At 52.3% G+C, this 21106-nt stretch overlaps 7 protein-coding genes across 7 annotated transcripts; 5 read left to right on the forward strand and 2 right to left on the reverse strand.

The window, feature by feature from the left end:
• Positions 1–625: 625 nt before the first annotated feature.
• Positions 626–2139, reverse strand: COL26b_013816 (uncharacterized protein; the record flags this gene model as incomplete). The annotated part of the gene is made up of 5 exons (XM_053186405.1): positions 626–967; positions 1105–1337; positions 1423–1590; positions 1695–1790; positions 1845–2139. 5 exons carry the CDS (start codon positions 2137–2139, stop codon positions 626–628), a joined length of 1134 nt encoding a protein of 377 aa, XP_053029640.1.
• A 743-nt stretch (positions 2140–2882) lies between these two features.
• Positions 2883–3863, forward strand: COL26b_013817 (uncharacterized protein; the record flags this gene model as incomplete). Its single annotated transcript, XM_053186406.1, has 1 exon — positions 2883–3863. The coding sequence occupies one exon, from the start codon at positions 2883–2885 to the stop codon at positions 3861–3863; it is 981 nt and encodes a 326-aa protein (XP_053029641.1).
• Positions 3864–5621: 1758 nt separating this feature from the next.
• Positions 5622–5900, forward strand: COL26b_013818 (uncharacterized protein; the record flags this gene model as incomplete). Its single annotated transcript, XM_053186407.1, has 2 exons — positions 5622–5778; positions 5815–5900. 2 exons carry the CDS (start codon positions 5622–5624, stop codon positions 5898–5900), a joined length of 243 nt encoding a protein of 80 aa, XP_053029642.1.
• Positions 5901–6873: 973 nt separating this feature from the next.
• On the forward strand, positions 6874–8688 carry COL26b_013819 (uncharacterized protein; the record flags this gene model as incomplete). Its single annotated transcript, XM_053186408.1, has 6 exons — positions 6874–7021; positions 7176–7324; positions 7372–7512; positions 7683–7999; positions 8065–8308; positions 8371–8688. The coding sequence occupies 6 exons, from the start codon at positions 6874–6876 to the stop codon at positions 8686–8688; spliced, it is 1317 nt and encodes a 438-aa protein (XP_053029643.1).
• A 5193-nt stretch (positions 8689–13881) lies between these two features.
• Positions 13882–15136, reverse strand: COL26b_013820 (uncharacterized protein; the record flags this gene model as incomplete). Its single annotated transcript, XM_053186409.1, has 3 exons — positions 13882–14547; positions 14602–14779; positions 14850–15136. The coding sequence occupies 3 exons, from the start codon at positions 15134–15136 to the stop codon at positions 13882–13884; spliced, it is 1131 nt and encodes a 376-aa protein (XP_053029644.1).
• Positions 15137–15843: 707 nt separating this feature from the next.
• COL26b_013821 (uncharacterized protein) lies at positions 15844–16760 on the forward strand (the record flags this gene model as incomplete). Its single annotated transcript, XM_053186410.1, has 2 exons — positions 15844–16629; positions 16731–16760. The coding sequence occupies 2 exons, from the start codon at positions 15844–15846 to the stop codon at positions 16758–16760; spliced, it is 816 nt and encodes a 271-aa protein (XP_053029645.1).
• A 1349-nt stretch (positions 16761–18109) lies between these two features.
• COL26b_013822 (uncharacterized protein) lies at positions 18110–18314 on the forward strand (the record flags this gene model as incomplete). Its single annotated transcript, XM_053186411.1, is given in 2 exon segments — positions 18110–18249; positions 18266–18314. 2 exon segments carry the CDS (start codon positions 18110–18112, stop codon positions 18312–18314), a joined length of 189 nt encoding a protein of 62 aa, XP_053029646.1.
• Positions 18315–21106: the final 2792 nt, after the last annotated feature.

Genomic DNA, 21106 nt, shown 5'->3' on the forward strand with positions numbered 1-21106 from the left:
CTATTGGGTAGATGTGCGATGACGAGCTTCTGTTGGCGACAAGCCTAGAACGGAGGGTGCGGGGAAAGACGGAGAGACTCCGGTCCCCTACCTGTAGTTGGCCGGTGCCATTGAGGCCATTCTAGCGTCTTGGGAATGTCTTGCAAAGAGAGTCCGCGTTTCCGCTCTTCACCTACTTGAATGCAGCCATGTATTCACGGATATGCAACGGATGAGTAGTGAGAAGGTTAGAGCTCTGCGGGGCTGGCTGCACGGGGCTACGCGGGGTCACGCGGAGCGGCCCGATGGACCCGACGTGCGTCAGCCCGGGACGCGGCGGACCGACAGTCCTGATGCTCCCGGGCACTGCTGGTCTCGTCGGGACGTATCCGTAATTAGGTACTTCTACAAGAGCAATTCGTTATGTCCCCCGTCCACAACAGGACTGCACATCGTCAACCGCCTGAGTCACCTGCCTGCACTAGGGTCTTGTTCGGTTGTGGACTGTGTCTGCATCGACTTGGCAGCATCACGTAAGGCAATCGATAGTATTATCAAAAACAAAATAAAAAAACTCCCATTTAAATTCGATGTCTCTGTTTATTGAGCAATCGCATGTTACCAAATACACTCTTGTCAATACGATCTAACTGAAAGGCACCGCAGCGCCCTTGGTGTGAAACACGCAGACCAACTCGATGATCCTTAATCCATCGCGAGCGGTCTCTGGCTTGACGTAGACCCCCCCGGACCTGCCCAGGATGGCGTCTGCAACCTTTTCATAGTATCCACGGTACCGACCGCGGATTGTAGGGTACCGTCCGATGTACATCTTGCTGCTGTTGTCGTACTTTTGAACCTTGGAGTCAAACTCAGTCTCTGTGGAAAGCGTGCCCCAGAGACGCTCTGGCTCGACGCCGAAGCTGTCGGCTCTGGCCGGCTTGCCGGGGGCCGCGGCTGCTTGGGACTCTTGCGGATCGGTTCCAAACTAGGGCGGAATAGAAAACATGGGTCAGCTAAACAGCGGCATGGACATGGGTTGGTTACAGACGGTAACTAGGGTTATTGTGAATAGTGTTGGGTAGATATCAGACATGTAAATGGACAGGAACGTAGCATACATACCTTGAGATAAGTTCCTTTCGTTCCTCGGACAAAGTATTTGAGCTGATCCTGCATATGCGTGATGATGCCCGTCTTGATGGTGACTAGGAGATCCCGTCTCTCACCACCGTACTGCAAAATGATGGTGAAGGTGTCGTCGATATCGCTGTCGATGCCTCTATTGGAGCGCAGGAAGCCGGTGACGGACTTTGGGGGACCAAAAAGCAACAGTGCTTGGTCGATCGTGTGCGTACCTATCTGTTTCAGCCGGATTGCTACTCATATTTTTGACGCCTTCTGTTGGTCTTCGTCGTCCTCTGTGGGCATAGTAGAACGTACCCAAGCCGAACGTTATGCCCTCTCCGGGTGTGTACTTCTTGCGGTTCCAGTTGGCCACCCAAGAAGCTGCGTTCACGTCGAAATGGAGCTCGGCCTCCTTAACCTCTCCTAGGGCGCCCTCGTTGATGAGGTGCTGCAGAGTCAGGAAGTCGTTGTCGAATCGTCGGTCTATTTGGGTTGCACAGGTCAGCCATGGTTTTCAGGTATAGCACTCATCACTCATCAATCCAGCCGAGGAGTGAATAGAAAGGTAGTGGAAAGCGAGAACCTACTGTGGAAGACGGTGAGGATCTTGTTCTTCTCTGTCGCCAGCTGGATCAGGCGATCAGCAATGGCGCTTGTGGGCACGAATGGCTTTTCAACGACCACTACAGAGCAATGGGTAAGCGTCCAACTAGCCTAAGCATGAATAACCCACACACCATGCTTGCCAGCCTTGATACTAGCTTCCACAAAGTCCTCGTGAACACGCGTGCAGACGACAACGAGATCAATGTTTGAGTCCGCAAAGAAACTATTGGCTGTGGCGTGGTGCTTCGCCCGCGGGAAGTCAATGGTGCAGTGGCCGAACGGCGGAGGCGCCTCGCCCGCCTTCGGCACCGGGGTGCGCTGGAGGACGGCGTAGATGTCAAAGTCGGGGTTTGGAAGGATGTACGGCAAGTGAAACACCTGGGCCGAGTACCGGCAGCCGACGATTCCTACTTTGATCGGGGCCATGCTGTGCTATGTGTGTTGCCTGTTCGGCGGAGGAACGACTTTGGTTTCGGCTCCTGACAACACTTTTACTTAACTTGACCGAATTCATCGTGGTTGTTGAAGGAAAGTCCGCCCTATTATTACTCGCAGCTTGGCCAAGTTTCAAAAAAAGAAAAGATGAGCTAGAAGTCTCCAGAGGTCTGCTCGGGTCACTTGCGGGGTGAATGCCGAGCGCAAGACGTCAATTAAGTCCCCAGTTTCACAGCTATCGGAAAGGGCTGAGCGGATGTTCCAGTGTTGCTGAGTTGAAGCCGTCGGTTCGGCTGAGTATCTCTTCCGATTTCTTGCCAGTGACTCACTACTTCTTCTTTCAATTCTTGATGGCGGAGCTCTCTCAGCCAATGTGGGGATTCAGAAACCACACTCTCCCGATCATCGGCTAAGGAAACCCGATGGATCCGATCCAGACGAGTTGCTCAGGCATTTCGCGAGCAGGACGAGTTCACAGACCGTTCTATCGGCATCGCCGTCTTTGCGTCCTCTTCTTGATGGCGACGATGGAGGGCTTTTCAAAACAATAGCTGCAAGCAAGCTTTGAATATAAAGATTCGTATTATCGTCCTCACTTGCACCGCCTACAAAAGAATCTAGATCTGCGAGACTTCACATCAATCACAATAACAACAGCCAACGCAACAAACATCATCATTTCCACTTCATCACTTTTATAAGCACCCAATAATATCCATACCCTCACCGCCGTCATGCAGCACAAACAGTGGGAGAATAAGGTGATCAGCTTGACCCCGTCGGCTGAAGAGCTGGCCTCAGGGGAAGCCAACGCCGCGACCGTCGGTGCCGCCGTCTCCATCCTCCAGCGCGACGGTATCGTTGTCATCAACGATGTCGTCGACCCTGCACACTGCGACAAGATCAATGACCTACTGTCCAAGGAGTCGGAAGGCCTCGCCAACGATAACTCGACGCATTTCAACTTCGGCGCCCATACGCGCAACATCTCACAACCGCCCCCGCTGGACGTCGAACATCTCTACAGCGACATCTGGGCCAACCGCTTCACAAACAAGATTGTTTCCAACGTTCTAGGCCCCAACCCTGTCGTCAGCTACGTCAACGGCATCACGGCTCTGCACTCCGAGGACAACACCCGGCAGGAGGTCCACGCCGACATCACCTACGCCCACGTCAACTACCCCTTCGGCCTCGTCGCCAACTACTACCTCGTCGACACCGACGTCGAGAACGGGTCGGCCGAGGTCTGGATCGGCTCGCACAGAGACACGTCCATGGAGGACCACATCGGTGTGAACAAGCCGGCCATTAAGGACGAGTGCCTGGAGGAGCGCCGCGTATACATGCCGCCCATCCAGCCCAGGATCAGAAAGGGCAGCGTCGTCATCCGCGATATCCGCCTCTGGCACGCCGGCATGCCCAATCGCTCGTCAGTGCCGCGCATCATGCTTGCCATCGGGTACACCCCCTGGTACATGAACAGCCGACCCAAAGTGAAGCTGCCTGTCGCCGCGAAGGAGCTGGTCGCTCAATGGGAGACGGACACAGGTGTCACTTACAGGGTTGATTTTGTGGAGGGTGATCTAGACCATAAGAAGACCGTCTTCAAGACCGGCTTCCGCCCAAATAACCCCCACATCGTTTACCCTCCAGGTCTCACGAAGGAGGACTACGCTTACCTGGCCCTTGACGATGTTCCCCTCGTCGCTTAGAGGTTCACTGGAGAGAGAGGAGACGCGAGATTTCATTGTGCTTTGTACATACCTATGTACTCTGGTTATATCAAAGCCTCTTCGTGTCCAGAGAAAACGAAAAAAGCACATCCCCTAACGTAGATCTTCGTTGCCCAGAAAATGCGCAAATCCTTTGGAAATAAACCTCTCGCACATGACATCGTAGGTCAATTGTGTCATGGGATTATCGGTCCACGTATTTAGGAAGCAAAGCGAATCTCTCAACAGTTCCGTCGTTTCATCCGGCAGCAATCTGGCGAGGTTTGGGTGGCATATTGTCCATGTGTACTGTGTCCTATTCCTGACCTTCATCTCTGCCATGCCTATTACAAGACTGGCGACAAACTCCCGTGCCCGTCTCGCTTCAATAGGCTCATGGGGGCTTTGAGGCGGCTCCGTTTGATCTTCAATGCTCTGCACGAAGAGCTGCAGACATTGTGAGATAGCCGGCCAGTATAGTACCGTCTTGAGACAGTGGTACTGAAGCCGGAGGAATGACCTGTGGTTGTGCATGATACGAGATTTGTCCTTTGGGAACTTCAGTGGCGGCGGCAGGCACGAGTACCACTGCTCCAGCTGGCTTTCCAACTCCACGCTTACAATTGGCGCGTGGACAATTTCGTTGCTGCCTGGGTTTTGTCAAAGGTAGTTAGTCAATGTTAGATTCCGCCCGTCTTTTCAATCAGACTAATCAAGCGTGGCTTACGTACCCTTGTCACGGAGACTGTTCTGGGTCGCGTCACGAATTCTTCAGATGGAAACTAGTGCGAGGAAGAATTGGAAATTTTCCTCTCCGGGCTCAGGGGAAGGCAGAGGTAAGGACTCGGTGTAGAAAGCGATGCCACTGCCCTCAAAACGGAGGTGGGTGTTCAGCTCGCTGCCATTGTCAGTAAGCATGTATGTAAGTATAAATGAACAGGGATTAGACCAGTTCGGGAGGGAGCCTCCATGTGATTGGGTACTTACGCCTCCAGAATGTGGCAGCACCAGCTTGCCCTGATCAAGAGTCGCACGTCTAGATCAGTCGGTTCGTGCTGGATGCGGTGGAGCAGCAGATATTTTCTTGCCGCCTGGACAATTATGTCGAGGGCTAGAAGTGGGCGCAAGTTATACATGTAGAACTGCCTTATAACCCATGAACTCTTGTTAGAAAGCAAATCCTTTGGCAGGAGGCTGACTGGGTGTGAACCCTGTGAAACAAATTTGAAAAGGTTCTCACGCCATCAAGATAAAACACTGAATGATGGTAAGATCTGTCTGAAAGCTCCTCTTAACCACCAGCTGGTACGCTCTCTTGAACAAGCGAAAGCCCTGCAAGGATTCCAGATTGGTGGCAGGTCGCGTGCCTTCCTCCGCAATGTTACCCAGACTAAGCGCGAGGAGAACTAGACCGGTGCTTGGGCACTCGTGTCCAAAGTTGGACGCCTCAGCTCTGGCCAAATGCTCCGGCCAGGACACGCACTCATCGAGGACGGGGAACCACGGATTCACCCTGGCAAAATAGGACTCTTGCAGCCGGTGTATGACGCTGTCGTCCAACCTAATACAGTGCGTCGTGTCGTCACCGCCTTCCAGCTGGCGGAGGAATAGGTTTCCGAAGTCCATCTCGGCCTTCAAGCACCTCGCCAGTACGGAGCGCTGGATCCGCTGTATTCTCCCTGGGGCAGTGAGTATGGCGATGCTGCGAGAAAGATGCCCATCGATCATCGAGATGTCGACCGTTATGCTGCCACTGTCATGGCTCGTGAAGTCCGCAGAGGTGGCAGTGCTGATGCCCACGATGCTGATCAGAGATATGTTGCCGGAGCTGAACTGCCGGATGGCAATGCTGCTGCCATGGGTGTTGATAGCCCCACTACCACCAATAGGCGAACGGCTATCAACATTGTCAGTGGTATGCCGGCAGTCATTCATTGAAGAGCTCGTCAAGTGGGCGATTCTGGCCTCAAGCTGTACCAGCCGAGACTGGACGCTCGTATCCCCGACGCCCGGGGTCCTGTACAGGTGCGGATGTGAGCTACGTGTCTTTCCACCCCGTTGTTCCGAAGTCAAGGAGGGAACACTGAGTTTGAGATCAGTCAGAGAGGTATCCAGGCTACATCAAAACGTACTGGGATGGCTCAGACGCGGTGGTGGAGTAAACGCTAATTCTACCAACGTCCTGACAGTACTTGCAGGTCGGTTTTGTGCCATCGCACTTTGTCTTTCGCTTACGACAAACCTCGCACTGCTTCCAAATTGAGTATCAGTCCATCAGACATTCGCGGACATAGGAGGTGGGTATGGAAATGGGGAATTACTTTTGTTGTGGGTACGCCTCTTTCCCGCGGACACGGACCGACTGTCATCGCGGGGCGAAGTCAGTTGCGGATAATGAGGTGAAGGAGAGGAGCGACCCGAGACAGGAGAACCCGTCGACCTGGGAGGATGTGGAGGAGGGGAAGACTGAGACTGGTCCATCATCAATCATGTGCTTTGACTCCGAGTGAGACTTGTTGGTTGAGCCTGACAGAGAACCATAGAAGTCGATGGGGACAGCTCAGCGTCGGATCAGCATCGGAAAGCGAGCGTTTTAGTACACCCAAGGGTCAACTAGGCTAGCCGACGGGACGGATGTCGTCGGGAGCATCGGGACAACATTCGCAACCACCCATCCCTTCCCCGCACTCCCTCCGGTCCACTTTGTATCCGGGGAAATGTCCCCACCAGGATCCCAATCCTGGGCTAGCCTCCAGGATGACGGAGTCTGGGGTTCAGCCGCCCGTGTGCAGTCTCTTTGGTTTCATGCCTCGTCTATTCGGGGCCGGCACATGCTGGATGTCCAGGACGTTCAAAGGATTTCATTTAATCCTCGTTGTTGCTAACGTTAAGGCCTCTTCAACCCCAGAATTCTTCTCAATAACTCACTTTCCTCATCTTTACCTCCTGCTACGGCCAAACCCACCGGGCTAGCTAAGCTCACACTGAGCCTTGTCATCTGCCTTCTAACATGTCCGTCGACAAGCCTTTCAAAAGTCCGAAGGAGTCCATCGAGGCCGCCAACATTGAAGATGTTTCCTTGGAGCAGGAACAAGCCCAAGAAGACAAGCCTCACATGTTACGCGAGGTCAAGAAGAACAAACGTGTGTTAATGTGGTGTACGTGATCTGCCCTACTCTAACGTTTCTTCCTCCCTTACCTTCATCCCCTCCTTCACGCTTATCTGTGACACACCTTTCAGGCCTACTCTTGTACCTTCTACCCATCAACTATGGCTACGAGACAGGCATGGTTGGCTATTTGCTGCGTCAGCTTTCCAGCGCCAGTTCGGCGTCGAGTACCACGGTGTCTGGACCATCCGCGTCCCCGACCAGCAATTGCTCAACGGAGCCAACACGATCGGCATTCTCTTCTCTTCGGGTCTCAACGGCATCATCTCTGACCGTTTCGGACGCAGATACGTCATCATCGGCGCTTCCATCCTCTGCTGCGCTGGGCGATCCTCCAGATCTTCTCCTTCACGGTTATATCCCTCTTCGGTGGCAAACTGCTTGCCAACGTCGGTATCGGTCTGGGCTGGTCTCTGGCCCCTGTATTCGTTGCAGAGCTGGCCCCGGAGAGTCTCCGTGGTTTCTGCTTGGCCATTTTGGTGAGTCCCTGAAGAAGATCCCGCCTTTCCCCTGCCCCCAATCATCAGGTCTAACACGAAACCTCAAGAACACCATGATTGTCCTGGGCCAGTGGGCTAGCTACCCCGCTGTTTACGGTTGCTCGTTTCGACATGATGAGTGGGCGTGGCGCATTCCCCTCGTTGTGCAGGTTATCCCGCCCGGTCTCTTACTCCTTATCTCTGTGGTTTTCCTCCCCGAGTCTCCATCCTGGCTCCTGATGCGCGGACAGGAAGAGAAGGCCATGGCAGCACTTCGTATCTTCAAGGGAGACAGACCCGGGATCGAGGAACACCTCAAAGCTATGAAGAGGGCTGTTGACATGGAGCAGGCCGCGCGGGTGGACCAAGAGTCATCAGGATGGGCGGATGTCTTCCGCCAGCCCAACCTTCGGAGAACCATGATCGCCACCGTCGCATTCTGCGGACAGCAATGGGCCGGCGTGACCTTTGTCTCTGGATACTTGCCGTAAGCTAACCTCTTTTCCCACGATAGCACACTCGTCTGCCTAAGGTTGATACCATAACTCTCAGTTATTACTTTTCGCTCGCCGGCGTCAATAATGCTCTCGCCACTGCCCAGGGCGCTTACGCTTTGCAGCTGATCGGCAACATCTGCTCTCTGTTTCTGGTTGAGCGCACTGGCCGGCGTCCGCTGATGATTGGCGGCTCTGCTACTATCAGTGCCGGTCTGCTCCTCATCGGGCTGATCAACATCACGCCCAACCCCGCCAGTCTCAAGGCCACCGTCGCCTTCATGACTATTTGGGGAATCGTAGTGAGCAAGCACGGCCCCACAATGCTTCCCATTCTGCTACATGTGTTGACTCTTCTCCTCAGTATCAAGCCACGCTTGGAGCCGTCGCCTACGCAGTTGCTGGCGAGACTCCAACGCCACGACTCCGGCAGAAGACATTGTCTTTCACGATGGCTTGGGGAATCGCCTTCGCTGGTCTGTTTTTACAAATCGTGCCTTACCTGGTGAATCCCGACAAGGCCAGCCTGGGAGGGAAGGTCTGCTTCGTCTTTTTCAGTACCTCTCTGCCCCTCTGTTTCTTCTTGTTCTTCTATCTACCTGAGATGAAGGGGCATTCAGTTGAGAAGCTGGTGGAGATGTTCCAAGATAGAATCCCTGCACGTCACTTTTCTAAATGTTAGAGTGATGTATGTAGCCTCATTAGATGAAATCCATCTTGATAGTTGTCTTGAGATATATACACTGAACTACCTATGCCGCAATCAATATTGAAAAGTGATGCAGGTTCACTCTTATTCAACTGGTCACCATGGAATGACGGCAATCCGTACTATAGTAGAAGTGGTTCAGGCAACACAAGGGACGGCTACAAGCGAGTTGATCTTGACGAGAGAATATCGGCCGATCAGCCTAATTTATTCAACATATTCTCTGGTGTTGCCATTTGAATTATGGTAATTGACACACAACGTAACAGTCTCAGCAATCCATTTGAGCGGCAGTAATGTTTGGCGTTTCAACGCTCCACGACGCGATCCAAGAGAGCATGGTAGTTCTTACCGTTTTCGACACTCTTGTCTGAGAAAGTACCCTTATCCAACTCATGCCTCACTGAAACCCCTAGCCAATGGCTCTGCGACCAGTCTCAATTCAGTACAAGAAGGTAAGGAAGCTCAACATCTGGTGTACGGTTTTTGATGAGCTGTGATGTGTCTCGGCTAATTGTTGTTAGCTTTTTCGGCTTAGATTTCATGTAGTTGCCATATTTGGATAAAGAATTCGTGGCGTTGCTTCCTTTTCTGGAGCGGGTTTGCGTGCCACATTACAGCCGCATGCGTTGATTTCAAGCTTGCTGTTGTTCTGGTTTGCTTGAACGACCTAGTGGAAATGTTTTCCTTGCGGACTGCAACTGCGTTTCTATTAGCACCTTAGCTGGGGGAACCCATTAGCTAGGGGAAGAACTCACCGAAGGACTTAAGAGTCGCACCATGGGATCATTTGTTGTGCGGTCGATAGCGACAACTCTCTCGAATATGTCTCTTACAGTTGTCTTCTCTCGTAAAAGTCTCCTCGCAGCCGCTATGAGGGCACCGGGGGCGTTCATGTTCGGGCAGCGGTTCGTGCTTGAGGTGATGCTTGATCAGATCCTTTCGGAGGTTGGTGGAGTACCGGCAGCCAGGTTCTTGGCATTTGTGTTTGCGAATTGGTCGCGTTTCTGTTGGCGACTGCTCTTTGAAAGTCGCTGGATCTGTTGATTCGGGGGTCAAGGTCGCGAATGGCGCGACTGGGAACGTTGGGGAATTTACAGCGAAATGGTCGCCTCCCGAAGTCGATTGTGGGTAGTTTATAGCGAAATAGTCGCCTCCCGAAGCTGAAAGTTGTATTGGTTGAAGTAGATATTGGAAATCGGCTTCCGAGATTTCGTTGGTTGGGTCAAGGCCGAAATCATCTTCCGAGTTGAGATAGGTATCTAAACTCCATTGAAAGAGAGGCGATGTAAGATCGAGGTGAGGGAATCCATGCAAGAAGTGAGAGGAGGCTTGGTCGCGGGAAGCTCCGTCTGTACTTGAAGGAACATGTGGTCGTTGGTAGAGGATTGGAGATACGGCTTGGGAGGTGTTGTCGTTAAAGTTGATGAAGTCTTGTTGGGTGACAAAAGCACACCAACTTGGTGGGTCGGTTGAAAGGGTTCAAAGGGCCGCCGCTGGAGGGGTACGGCGACCCTTCTGGAAAGTCGAGGAATATGCACCCGGGAAACCCCAGATGCTAGAGTTGCTGAAGAGGCTCGCAAGCCTCTCAAGATCTTTGTAGTTCGTGTTCAGTAACAGGAGAGAAAGTGGGTGAAGGTGAGAATACAGAACATCCCAAGTTATGGTTGCTGAGGTCTCGCTGATAAATACCCAAACCTAGTAATGCTGCTAGAGACTATCCCTGGCGACTCAAAAAAGGTCGGAGTCCGGTGGCTTGCAGCCTCTGAAGTCTGCTTAGCCAATAAGAAGTCATCCAAAGCGAGACAAGAGAGTCTTTCCGAGGAGTCCTGCTGCAGTATGCCGCCAAGAAATGATCGCCCCAATATTTACCAATTTGGTGCAGAGCTGAACGGCCGCGCAGCGGGTCTCGCCAGGACTCTCTCATCCCCTGCGAGGACTCTCTGCGATGACAGGCTCGGTTGAGCGATTTAACGCAAAGAGTCTGGACTGCCGCAGCGCGCTGAACTGATGACGTCCGCGTCAGATATCATATTTCTATCGAACGCCAGCGTTGGCTGCCTGAGGAGGTCCATCCACGATATCTCACGCGTCGTAACCAGCACGTGGACATTCCAGACTTGAGAATATTCGGTCGGCAGCACTGGGGTGTTGAACCCCACGCCAGACCCAAAATCATTATTTTTATTGTTCGTGGACACCAGCCTGTTTACTGGTTGCCCATATTCAGCATATCATCGTACCCGCTCTCTGCAAGCCACTCTCTGACCAGCGTATCAGTGTACTGATCTGGCATACTGGCATCGAACAGAAAGGCTAGCGGGTCTCCCTCCGCCACGGCCTGCTCTCGGCCCGTGTTCCCCATCGTGCTCTCAACAGCCGCGCCCGGTGAAGCAACCGGAGGTCCCATTAGCTGGCCGCCTGCTGCGACCCCTCCCGCACTCATAGCCAAATCGCCCAAACTAACGTATCCCGCCTCACGGGCTCCTCCTCTATTAGGATTGTTGACATGCTGTAATTGAGACACGTCGTCGCAGTGGTACCACTCTCTTGCAAGTAACTGAATCGCCCGAAGTGCTCGATCACTCCAGGCACACCACGCCGTCCTCAGATCCCTGAGGGCATCGATGCACGTCTGCAAGTGGTGGATCGCCAGTTGCCTCTTGGGGTTTGATGGTCGAGCATCGATGAGATGGATGATAACTGCTGAGAAGCATAGATGAACTGCTGCGATCGGTATGCGACGCTACTCGATAATTATCAGTTGGATCCTATTTTAGGCCATGGGCAAGAACTTGTTGCCAGAATCGGAGATACCTACCAGAGTGTACTGCTGCTTGTAAACCCTCAGTAGCCTGGCGATTTCTGCTGCTGAATGACGACATGTGGCCATGTGCTCGTTCGCGTATTCGTCATCGGCCAAGCTGCTTGTATCTTCCGGGGACGATGCGCTCTTGCTTACAGAACGCCTTGATTTTCTCTTCCTCATCAAGGGTCTGTGTAGGAGAATTAAGTGGGCATGGTACTGTATGCTAGACAGGTCCATTAGCTTCAAATCATAAGAGGGCTTGTAGATGACACAAGGCGATACTCACTGAAACAAGCAGATGTGTGGAAGCATCGGTACTTTGGGGGAAGAAGGTAGGCGGAGGTAGCTAGGTAGCGCTCGATAGTGTGACTGTAGCTCGACATCGGCCTTTGTAACGATGTCCTCAATTTCTCTCGGTGAGAGTTTGCTGTTGATTGCGTATCTGACGATTGTCAATATGAGGAAATTCTGCTCTGAAGTAAGGGTCTTACATCATATCCATGGCCTCACATGCAATGGTGTAAGTTTCCGATACATGGTGAGCTGTCGATGAGATGTGAGAATGAACGCCAAGAGTGCTGTCGTCGAAGGCTCCGCCAGGCGTCGGTTTCCAAGGCGTGTACTCTTCCTCGTTATCGATACTGGGCTTCGGGCAAGTAATACTTGACTTGGGTGTGCTGCTTGGTCTGCCCAACCCTAGTGAGAATAGTCTAGGTTGGAGTCAGCATTTGTTCCATGAACGCATCCCATGACTGAATGGGTTCGGAAGAAGCTCGCTTACTTATCCACGACATAACATCCCCACCACGTCACCTTTCTCGTATCGGCCTCATCCTCCGACAACAACCCGGAAGTCACAAATTTTGAACAATCCAGATTTAAGCCAAGATTATGAGCCATTCTTGTTGCGTTTCCTAAAGATTCTGTCAGCAGATTTAGACAGCTCTGGAAATACAAGGGCGTTCACCTGAGTAAAGCCATCCGAGAGCCTCCTTGCCATCCGACATGATTCGAAGAGCCAAGAGACACGCAGCCTGAACAGTCGTGATCGTCGGCGCCTCACTCTCATACAGTAACAAAATTTTAGCATGCTCGCAAAATGCATCGCCGGCGGTGTTCGGGTCGTTTGGGTCTGAGCGTAGCTCCGGGCGATCCGAGTATCGTGCCGAAATGGCAAAGATGGCGGAGAGCAGTAGGGGTGAGCAGTATTTCCCCCCATCCTCGCCTTTGAAACTCCTCAAAAACGTTCCTTTGTGAATGACGTAATTCCATGGATTCTGCCATCGCCAGTAAATGTCGAGCAGGTGATTTTGCATATCATCAGATATCGTGACCAGTTTTCCTAGTTGGGCTGCAGCCGCGATGCCCTGTCTTTGCAAGCGGAGAGACGGCTCGTGAGGATCGGCTTCGCGGATGGGTTCTCGGACGAGGTTGTATGAGCTTTGTGATCCAAAATAGTGTACCTGGCCGTCTTCAATCACGTTGAGACGTCCCACTAGTCCCGTAAGCTCTGCGAGAGGGTCCTGTTCATCCCCAGTACTCTCATCAAGCTCGGCTCCTTCGGGCTCAATCGACTGTGTCTCGGGAAGGGTCATCGGCGGCTGCGACCCAAGTGACACGACCTGGGCCTCTAAGAGTCTTATCCGTGCTTGGAGCGATTCGACATATTTCTTACTCGGTGGCCTATCTCATCGTCAACGGCCGTGATCGCCTCCTCATTCAGTCAAGGGAGGAACCCGACCTGCGCTTATTTTCCGCATGCTGAAATTCACACTGAGTCCCTCTTCTCACACAAGATCCGCAAATCGGTTGTTGTCCATCACACTATTATCGCAATATCTCATTAGCGACTCATTCGGATCTCATCGGAGAACTCCGTGGGGCTGCGCTCATGTGTCCACAACTTACGCGCATCCGCCTCCCGCGACACGCAAGACACGCGATTGAGACCCGCTGCCTCTTCTTCCCCTCAGGCTGCGGCGCAGAAGCGGTCGGCTCAGACATGTCGTCTTATCGCGCCTTATCTGCGCGTCGTGAGGCTCTCAGAGGGCGTCGTCGAGGCTGGGCAGGGCTGGGCATTCAAAAAAGTCACTTCACCGAGGTGTAGAAGACTAAGTTCAGATGAGCGTCCGCGTTGTGTCATGAGCGCCTAATAACAGAAATTATCACTACCTGAAACCCCCCACTCCGACGAATCAATCAGTGCTGAGTTATCTTTCCCCGCATATCCACTAACAGTGCCTAGTCGAACTCTAACGAAAAACACAGCCTAGCGTCTCCAATATTCCAAGCGGCTGGATTTAAGACATTTCAAAAGGATCTCCGTCATCCCCTCCTTTGCAAGGGATTCATCGCACTCAGGGGTCAGCCGCGTAGTGGACAGGTCTGGCGGGGTACTTGTTGACCCGCAGACTCAGCTGGTCAGGGCGACAGTAGTGCCCGACAATGTCCAGGTTCTGCTTCGCCTTGGCCTTCTCAGCAAGATCGACCTCGGCGTAGAGGATGCCCTCCTCATTGGGCGGCAGACGCGTGGCGAGCTCCTGGCCCCAGGGAGAGTAGATCATGCTGAAGCCGCCGCCATGCGTGGGGTGGTTGTTGGCGTATCCGAAGTCGTCGATGCGGCAGCGCGCAGCCGACTCGTCCTTGCAGATCTGCGTGCAGACCATGACGAAGCAGGCGCCCTCAAGCGCGACGATCTGGGAGAAGCGCAGAGACATCTCGTCGGTGATGTGGCCGGGCCAGTTGGGGTCCGGGTTGCCGTCCTTGTCGTTGGGCTGGGGCCAGATGAGAGGCCAGCTGGCGACGTGCAGGTCGACGTTCTGCTCGTACTCATAGTAGCGGAGCATGGTCTGCGTGTGCTCCCAGCAGTTGAGGCCGCCGATGCGGACGTCGGGGTGCACAGTGCTGGGAACGACGGTCTGGAGGGACTCGCCCTGGCCGTCACCCCAGTAGGCGCGCTCGACGTGGGTGGGCTTGATCTTGCGGCGGTGGTGGACGATGACACCGTTCTCATCGATGAAAGACTGCCATTTGTGAGTATTGCGCGCATTAACATGACCTTGGTGTGGAGAGCATACCTGTGCGATGTAGAGAGTGTTCTTGTATCTCTCACTGTAACCAAGAACGACGAAGACACCAGCTTCCTTGACAGCTGCGCAGATGCGCTTCATCTCATCCGAGTCCTTCACAAGCGAGTTGCGGAAGTACTCGTCCATGAAGGCGGCATTGTCGGTGGGGGACTTGGCCCAGATGCTCCTTTCCCGGCGCATGTTAGTCGACTGTTGACTGACTTCGTGTAGAAGAATCATGTCTTGCGACTACTTACCAAGGATATCCGGGGATGAAGACCTCAGGGAAACCGACAACGTTGGCGCCCTCGCTGGCGGCCTTCTCAATAAGAGCGATGGACTTGTTGACACCGCCCTCGAGGTCCTGCCAGGCAGGCTCGGCTTGGATAGCAGCGATCTTAAGCTTGGGGGCCATCTTGGTCTTCGAAGAGGTTGTTTTGGATGGAGGAGGTGGTAGGTTCTCTGAGTTCTTCAGGCGAATGGAGAGGTAGGAGGAGTCTTGGGAATCTGTGAGTGCTGATGCTTCGTCTGATGTTGAACTCATCGTGAAAGAGGCGTGCTTAAGTATGAATGTCGATGATCCTTCTTCTCCTCTTTCTCCTCATCATCTTCATGATGCACCAGGGGGTTTATCATGTTTTACATCGGTACAGCATTATCCTATCCTTTGTCGTTGATGCTTCCTCTCGCGTATCACACGCGTGGCGATAAACCCCCCAAATACATATCATCTGATTCTGCCGGTCGACCATTACCCTATCGACTACATGGAGGATCCGTGATGGATCAGCAAAACCCTTTGGGCTAAAGTAAACAGGCCTCCACTTCCCCAAACCAGCCAACACAGGCCAAACCCTGGCTAACGCATGCCGGACCTCGCATTATCGACGTGGGTCCGGCCCGGAAGAGCATTACCCTATCGGCCCCGCTGACGCGGACGTCAGTCTCCGTGCGGGGTACTTATCGCCGATCGTGATTCGCTCTCGCTCCGGCACCGAGGACCCGGTACGCCCGGTATCATCGAATCAACATCAGCTAGTTGTAAACCTTGGTTTTGAAGGTGTCACAGATCGTCTTCGGATGAACTGGGCGCTTCTTGGTAGATGCCGGCAGTTTATAAAAAGTCCGGACTGGGGTTGCTGCAGGACATGATGTGGTAATTGTTACGTTTGGATATCACCCCGAGTCATCCTTCCCCAGCTTTGGTGCACTTTTTCGAGCACGTCCTTTCACTTGTTCCAAAACTTCACGATGACAGAGCTCGAGTCCGCCATTCCAGAATGGCTGCGAAAGGATCGCACGGTACCGGCGAGAGCTCCGCCGGGCTTCAAGCCTCCGTTCGAGCTGTACACGTCCAGGTTCCCAAAAGAAACGAAAGACCTTGTCATGGCAGTCATCGGCGCCCAATACGAACCAAATGTGAAGCACGATGGTTCGGCCTTAAGAACAATATCTGAGTTCATTACCTCCAACTCAGCCACTCCAGAATCGCGCCCCGGCTTTCACGAGGTCGCAGCAGTGACCGACAACCACGGCTTCTACAATCTCGCTGTATTCGCATACTGGCCTAGCAAGTCAGCATACCAAGAATGGTCAACCACCAGCGGATTCCACGATTGGTGGAGCAATCTTACGTCCGACGATAATGGCTGGTTTCTTGAGGTCTTTTACCCGACGATCGATCGCCTCGAAACGGTGTTTTCGACACAATTACCGGAAGGTGCTGGGAACTTGAGAGAGAGCATCACTGGTCCCATACAAGAGCATGTCTACTGGGGAAGCATGCGGGACCGCCTTCCCATCTCACAGACAGACGAACTTCTTGGGGACGCCGAGACCGTCAAGAACGGAGATTCTGCCACGAATGGCACTGCCAAGTCAAAGAGAGTCCGGATTCAAGGCAAGAAGAATCTCTGCGTCATCCGGTCGGGCCAAGACTGGTCAGCCGCTCTCCCCGAAGAACGCCAGATCTATCTCGACTCCATGCAGCCACCCCTGACCAGAGGCATGGACTTCTTACGTGACCACGGTGATGAGGTCGGCTGTATAAGTTGTCGCTTCATGGAGGTAGTGGACCCGGTCACAGCCGGAGGTGGCACAGATCGCACCTTTTGCCTTGCATATTTTGACAACCTCAGCTCCTTAGAGAGCTGGAGCAAAGAGCATAGGACGCACCTCGCTATCTTTGGGGAGTTTGCCAAATACGCAAAGCGACTAGGGGATAAGATGAGTCTAAGTTTGTTTCATGAAGTGCTTGTTTTGGAGGCAGAGCAGCAGATGTTCGAGTACATCGGTTGCCATGATGGAACTGGAATGTTGGGTAGTTGCTAGATGGCATTAGGTAACCTCATGTGGCACTGGCATTTCGGTAGTTAGCCCAGGTGTTCGTCTACAATATCAAAATCTGTCTCCCCTATGAAAGTGCCTCAAACTTTGCCATCCATCCTATATAGGCCTGAGCTAAGAAGACAAACTGTTATACGCAAGGTTGCAGAGCTATTAGTATTTGTGTGCCAAATGTGATGATCGCCTGGTCACCTCTTCGGATATCTTGAGTTCCTAGCCGGAACCGTCCTCTCTCGACCACAAAGTCCTCTTCCTGCCTTGCCTTTCAAGTTCCCATACAATCGGTCATTATTGTGCGCCGAAGTCTGACCTCCGACCCAAACGATGTCAGAAATGGCACAGTAGAGTCTGTGATGAATTTGAAAGGCGAGGATCTAAACCTGTCGCCATCTTAGCCATCACGGAATTCTTGGTTTTATTTTCTTTTTTCTTTTCTATCTCTCAAAGGCTCCAATTTGCAACACAGGTGTCGGGGCCCAATCTAATCACAATTTCTGAGTTTCTAATCAAATTCCCGCGAATGACGCCCAGACGAACCCTCGCCCACAGCCGTTCAGACATGATCATGCGTTCAAGAGTCGTCCATGCTATTGTAAAGGGACAACAAACGGCCATCGGCCGAGTCTGCTATCATGACGAGACCAACCTTCTCCCTTCTGCGGCAGCCCCACTTCCAGAAGCAGGAGACGTGCAATGTACGTATGGCTGCCCAGTCGGGTGCCAACACGCATGCCAAAGTCCATTTTTTGAGTCATCGGAGGTCTTCAGTACCCATTTCGCATATGATGCCTATTGGTCCGAGATGGGCTTGTGGTGTGGCGTAGGCAATTCAGATTCTAAGATGAACCAATGAACCACAGCGGGGGGTTCTCCATAAGTCTCTATGATAACGTGAACCATGACGAGGTCCCCAGCGCGGCAATGAGCCTTTTCAATCGCTGCGGCCTTTTAATACCCACTCCCATGTGCGACGCAGAGCTGGAACAGAATCTAGCGGGAACCAATCACATCCGTCTAAGTGTGTACAATGTTCCACATGGAGAGCAGCAAAACCCCATGAAAAGCTACGGTTCACCCGGATTATCACGAAGGTCAACACTGCACCACCAATTTCCACTTCGATTGTATCCCGAGTGTGTTAAAGCTTCAACTGGCATCTGCCTTTGTCTCCATGCCTCGGCCAAAGAGGTCTGTCATAAGCAACGCGAAGTGGGACCGCTTCGAGCCACTCATCCGCCAGCTTTATCTGCAAGATGACAAAACACTACCAGAGGTTATTGAGGAACTCCATGCCTATGACTTCGACCCAAGGTAAGTACTCTTGCAGTGTATCAATTGGCACAGATAGGGTGCTGAATTTCTACCAAATGCAGTGAGGCACAATTAGAATCGAGACTCAAACTATGGCACATGAACAAGAATATGAGCGCTAAACAGTGGAGATACGTGGAAACTCGACTTCATCAAAGGAAATGCCGCGGACAGCAAAGCAATGTCTACCTTTCCGGTATCCAAAAGAATCTAAACAATGCGGCGCGAAACAAGCATCTCCACGTCACAACACTCCAGAAATACAATCAAATGTATCAAAAGACGCCCAGTATGTCCTCAGGTTGCAGCTGCAGCTACGACTCTCCTACATATGTTGACTGAGCGACGCTAGACGACGAGCCGGAGTCACCGAAGGATCTCTCGCTCATCATCCGTACCCCACCTTGTACATCGCCTGACGATGAAGACATTGTTAGTGTTCAGCTAGCCCTGCGAGTTGCCCAATCTCGACAATTCTTGGAAAGTAGGTTTTTCGTGTGGCTGCCAGCGTAAGCCTTTTTGCTTGGCTGACTCAAACGTCACTAGATCTCATTTGTCCATTTCCATCGAATGTTCTAAACGATCGGAAGGGCCCCATCCAAATCCACAGCCAAAACCTTCTCGATCTCATCTTTGGGGAGTTCTACAGCCTTTCCAAGAAACACAAAGATCGTCTGAACGGAACACATGAAGCTCTCCGCCTATGGATGCCGGAAGGTGGCCATCGAAACTACGTACATATGGCTGAAGCCCTGGCGCGACAATGCGACTCCTTGAGCAGTACTACCGAGACTATGGAACTACTTTTCTTCCTGCTCGCAAATAATTTTCACACTGGGTGGGACACGAAAAAACAGAAAACGATTATGACGTTGCTCATGGATACTATTCAGCGCTGCAACGGTTGGAATTTGATCGCGCGCCAGCAGTATTCGCAACTTTCACCAGGCTTGCAGGCAGCTTTAAATTGTCTATGGAAGGAGGTTGTTGAAGCATCAGACTTTGACGCTATCAGATCGCTACATGCAGCGGGTGTTGACATCAACATTGCCATGTCAGGCCTTTTACAAGAGTATACGTCGGCGCTTTATGTGCCAGAGACGTCAACTGCATGGCAGTACGCCAACATCATCAATGACACTCGGTTGATTAGATTTCTTGTCGAGAGGGGAGTTCTGGTCAGCAAAGTTGATTTGGAGATGGTCCGCCTTGCTTCCTGTTTGAGAACAGACCTGGAACCAAAAGTCTCGCCAAAGGAATCCGTCAAGATGCTGCTATCGCGCTATGAGTTCGTCCGCGAGGATGAACCACATGTGAGAAGATTACTTGAGACCGTCAGTTCCGACGTAACTGGGAGCGTTTCAGAAGTCGTGGTCGATTTCTTCCGTTCAAAACTGGCCGACCCGCAATCCATATCGCAGCTTCTCGTCACAGCAATCAAGACCAAAAGCAGCCTCACCTGGAACCTGGTCACACAATATTCCGACTATGCTGACTCAACGAACGGTCTGCTGGAGACTCCTCTGACAGTGGCTGCATGCGGTAACGATCTTGCCTTGTGTCAACAATTGGTCCAGTTGGGAGCTTGTCTTGAGCCCACCATTTCTCTTTCCATCTTTTGTGCCGCAACACCGCTTCAGTGCGCAGCATTTTTTTTCCGACGCAGCAATGATTCGATGTCTCCTAGACTTGGGCGCCAAAATCAATTCCTGTCATCCGTTAACCCATCATCCCGAACCTAGATTCGTCTGCGTTGATGGTACGGGCAGCGAACGATTTTACGAACGCAAACATGGCAATTGGAAGATCAGCCCTGGAAGAACTGCACTTCAGGCTGCTTTGCTTGGACACAAGCGAGAGAACATGCAGCTTCTTCTGTCAGAAGGGGCGACTCAAGTTGGGGGCGAACTTGCCATTGCCTGCCGAACTGGACAACACTCACGAGCCAGAGATCTTCTTCGCACAGTTCCTGAATTCCAAAGCTATGCTGCCTTATCTGCCAACGACTCAATTTTACAGGCTGCAGTACTTAATAGAGACTTCCGTCTGGTGTCCTATCTGTTTAATTGTCGGCAAAGGCTCATTCATACCTGGACAGTCAGCATGCGCTGCGGTACTAGTGGCAAAACGTATCTCCGACTTGGCCGTGGCTAGAAGTCTCTTAGCCACAATCGTCAAGCCTCCATCTGAAGATGAATTCTGGCTTGGTACAGCAATAAGCCTCGCAGCAAAGCTGGGGATGCCGCAGATTGCGGACATGATAATGGACTTTGGTCTGCGCCCAGAAACCTCAGCACCGATGACTGAGTGGCGTTTTCGAGAGGTTTTTCCCGTAATGAACTCCGCTGACTTCGACATGGACTCGATATTCTTCCAATGGATTGAACGTTTCTGGAAGGCAGAGACTATAAGCTTTGAAATGGTCGAATGCGATCGCCCTATTCCAGTCATCCACGTTGCGTCTGAAATCGGAAATTGCGACTACTTAGACATTCTGGTGCGCCACAATTTTCAAGTGTCGTCAGTGTGCGCAGCCATAGCCATTGCAACGGCGCCCAATGTCTGGGACTTTCTCAGGAAATTAAGCGATCTTGGTGTAGCAATGACAACTGACATGCTTGCCATCGCTATACAGAACAAATCTTTCGATATTCTCGAATGGCTAGTTCACCAGGATATCAACTTGTAAGAGGAACCCAGTGGTAATTTAGACTACGCACCACTTTGGCTCGGCTACAGCAACCGTTCACCCCTGGAAGAGGCTGTTCGTGGCGGCCACAGAGAGATAATGGAGAGGCTCTTGTACCTCGGTGTTAAAGTCAACAACCACCCTTACTGTGTCGGTGGTGCCACGGCT

Source organism: Colletotrichum chrysophilum (genome assembly GCF_026319265.1).
Source record: "Colletotrichum chrysophilum strain AFK26 chromosome Unknown scaffold_259, whole genome shotgun sequence".
Classification (NCBI taxonomy): domain Eukaryota; kingdom Fungi; phylum Ascomycota; class Sordariomycetes; order Glomerellales; family Glomerellaceae; genus Colletotrichum; species Colletotrichum chrysophilum.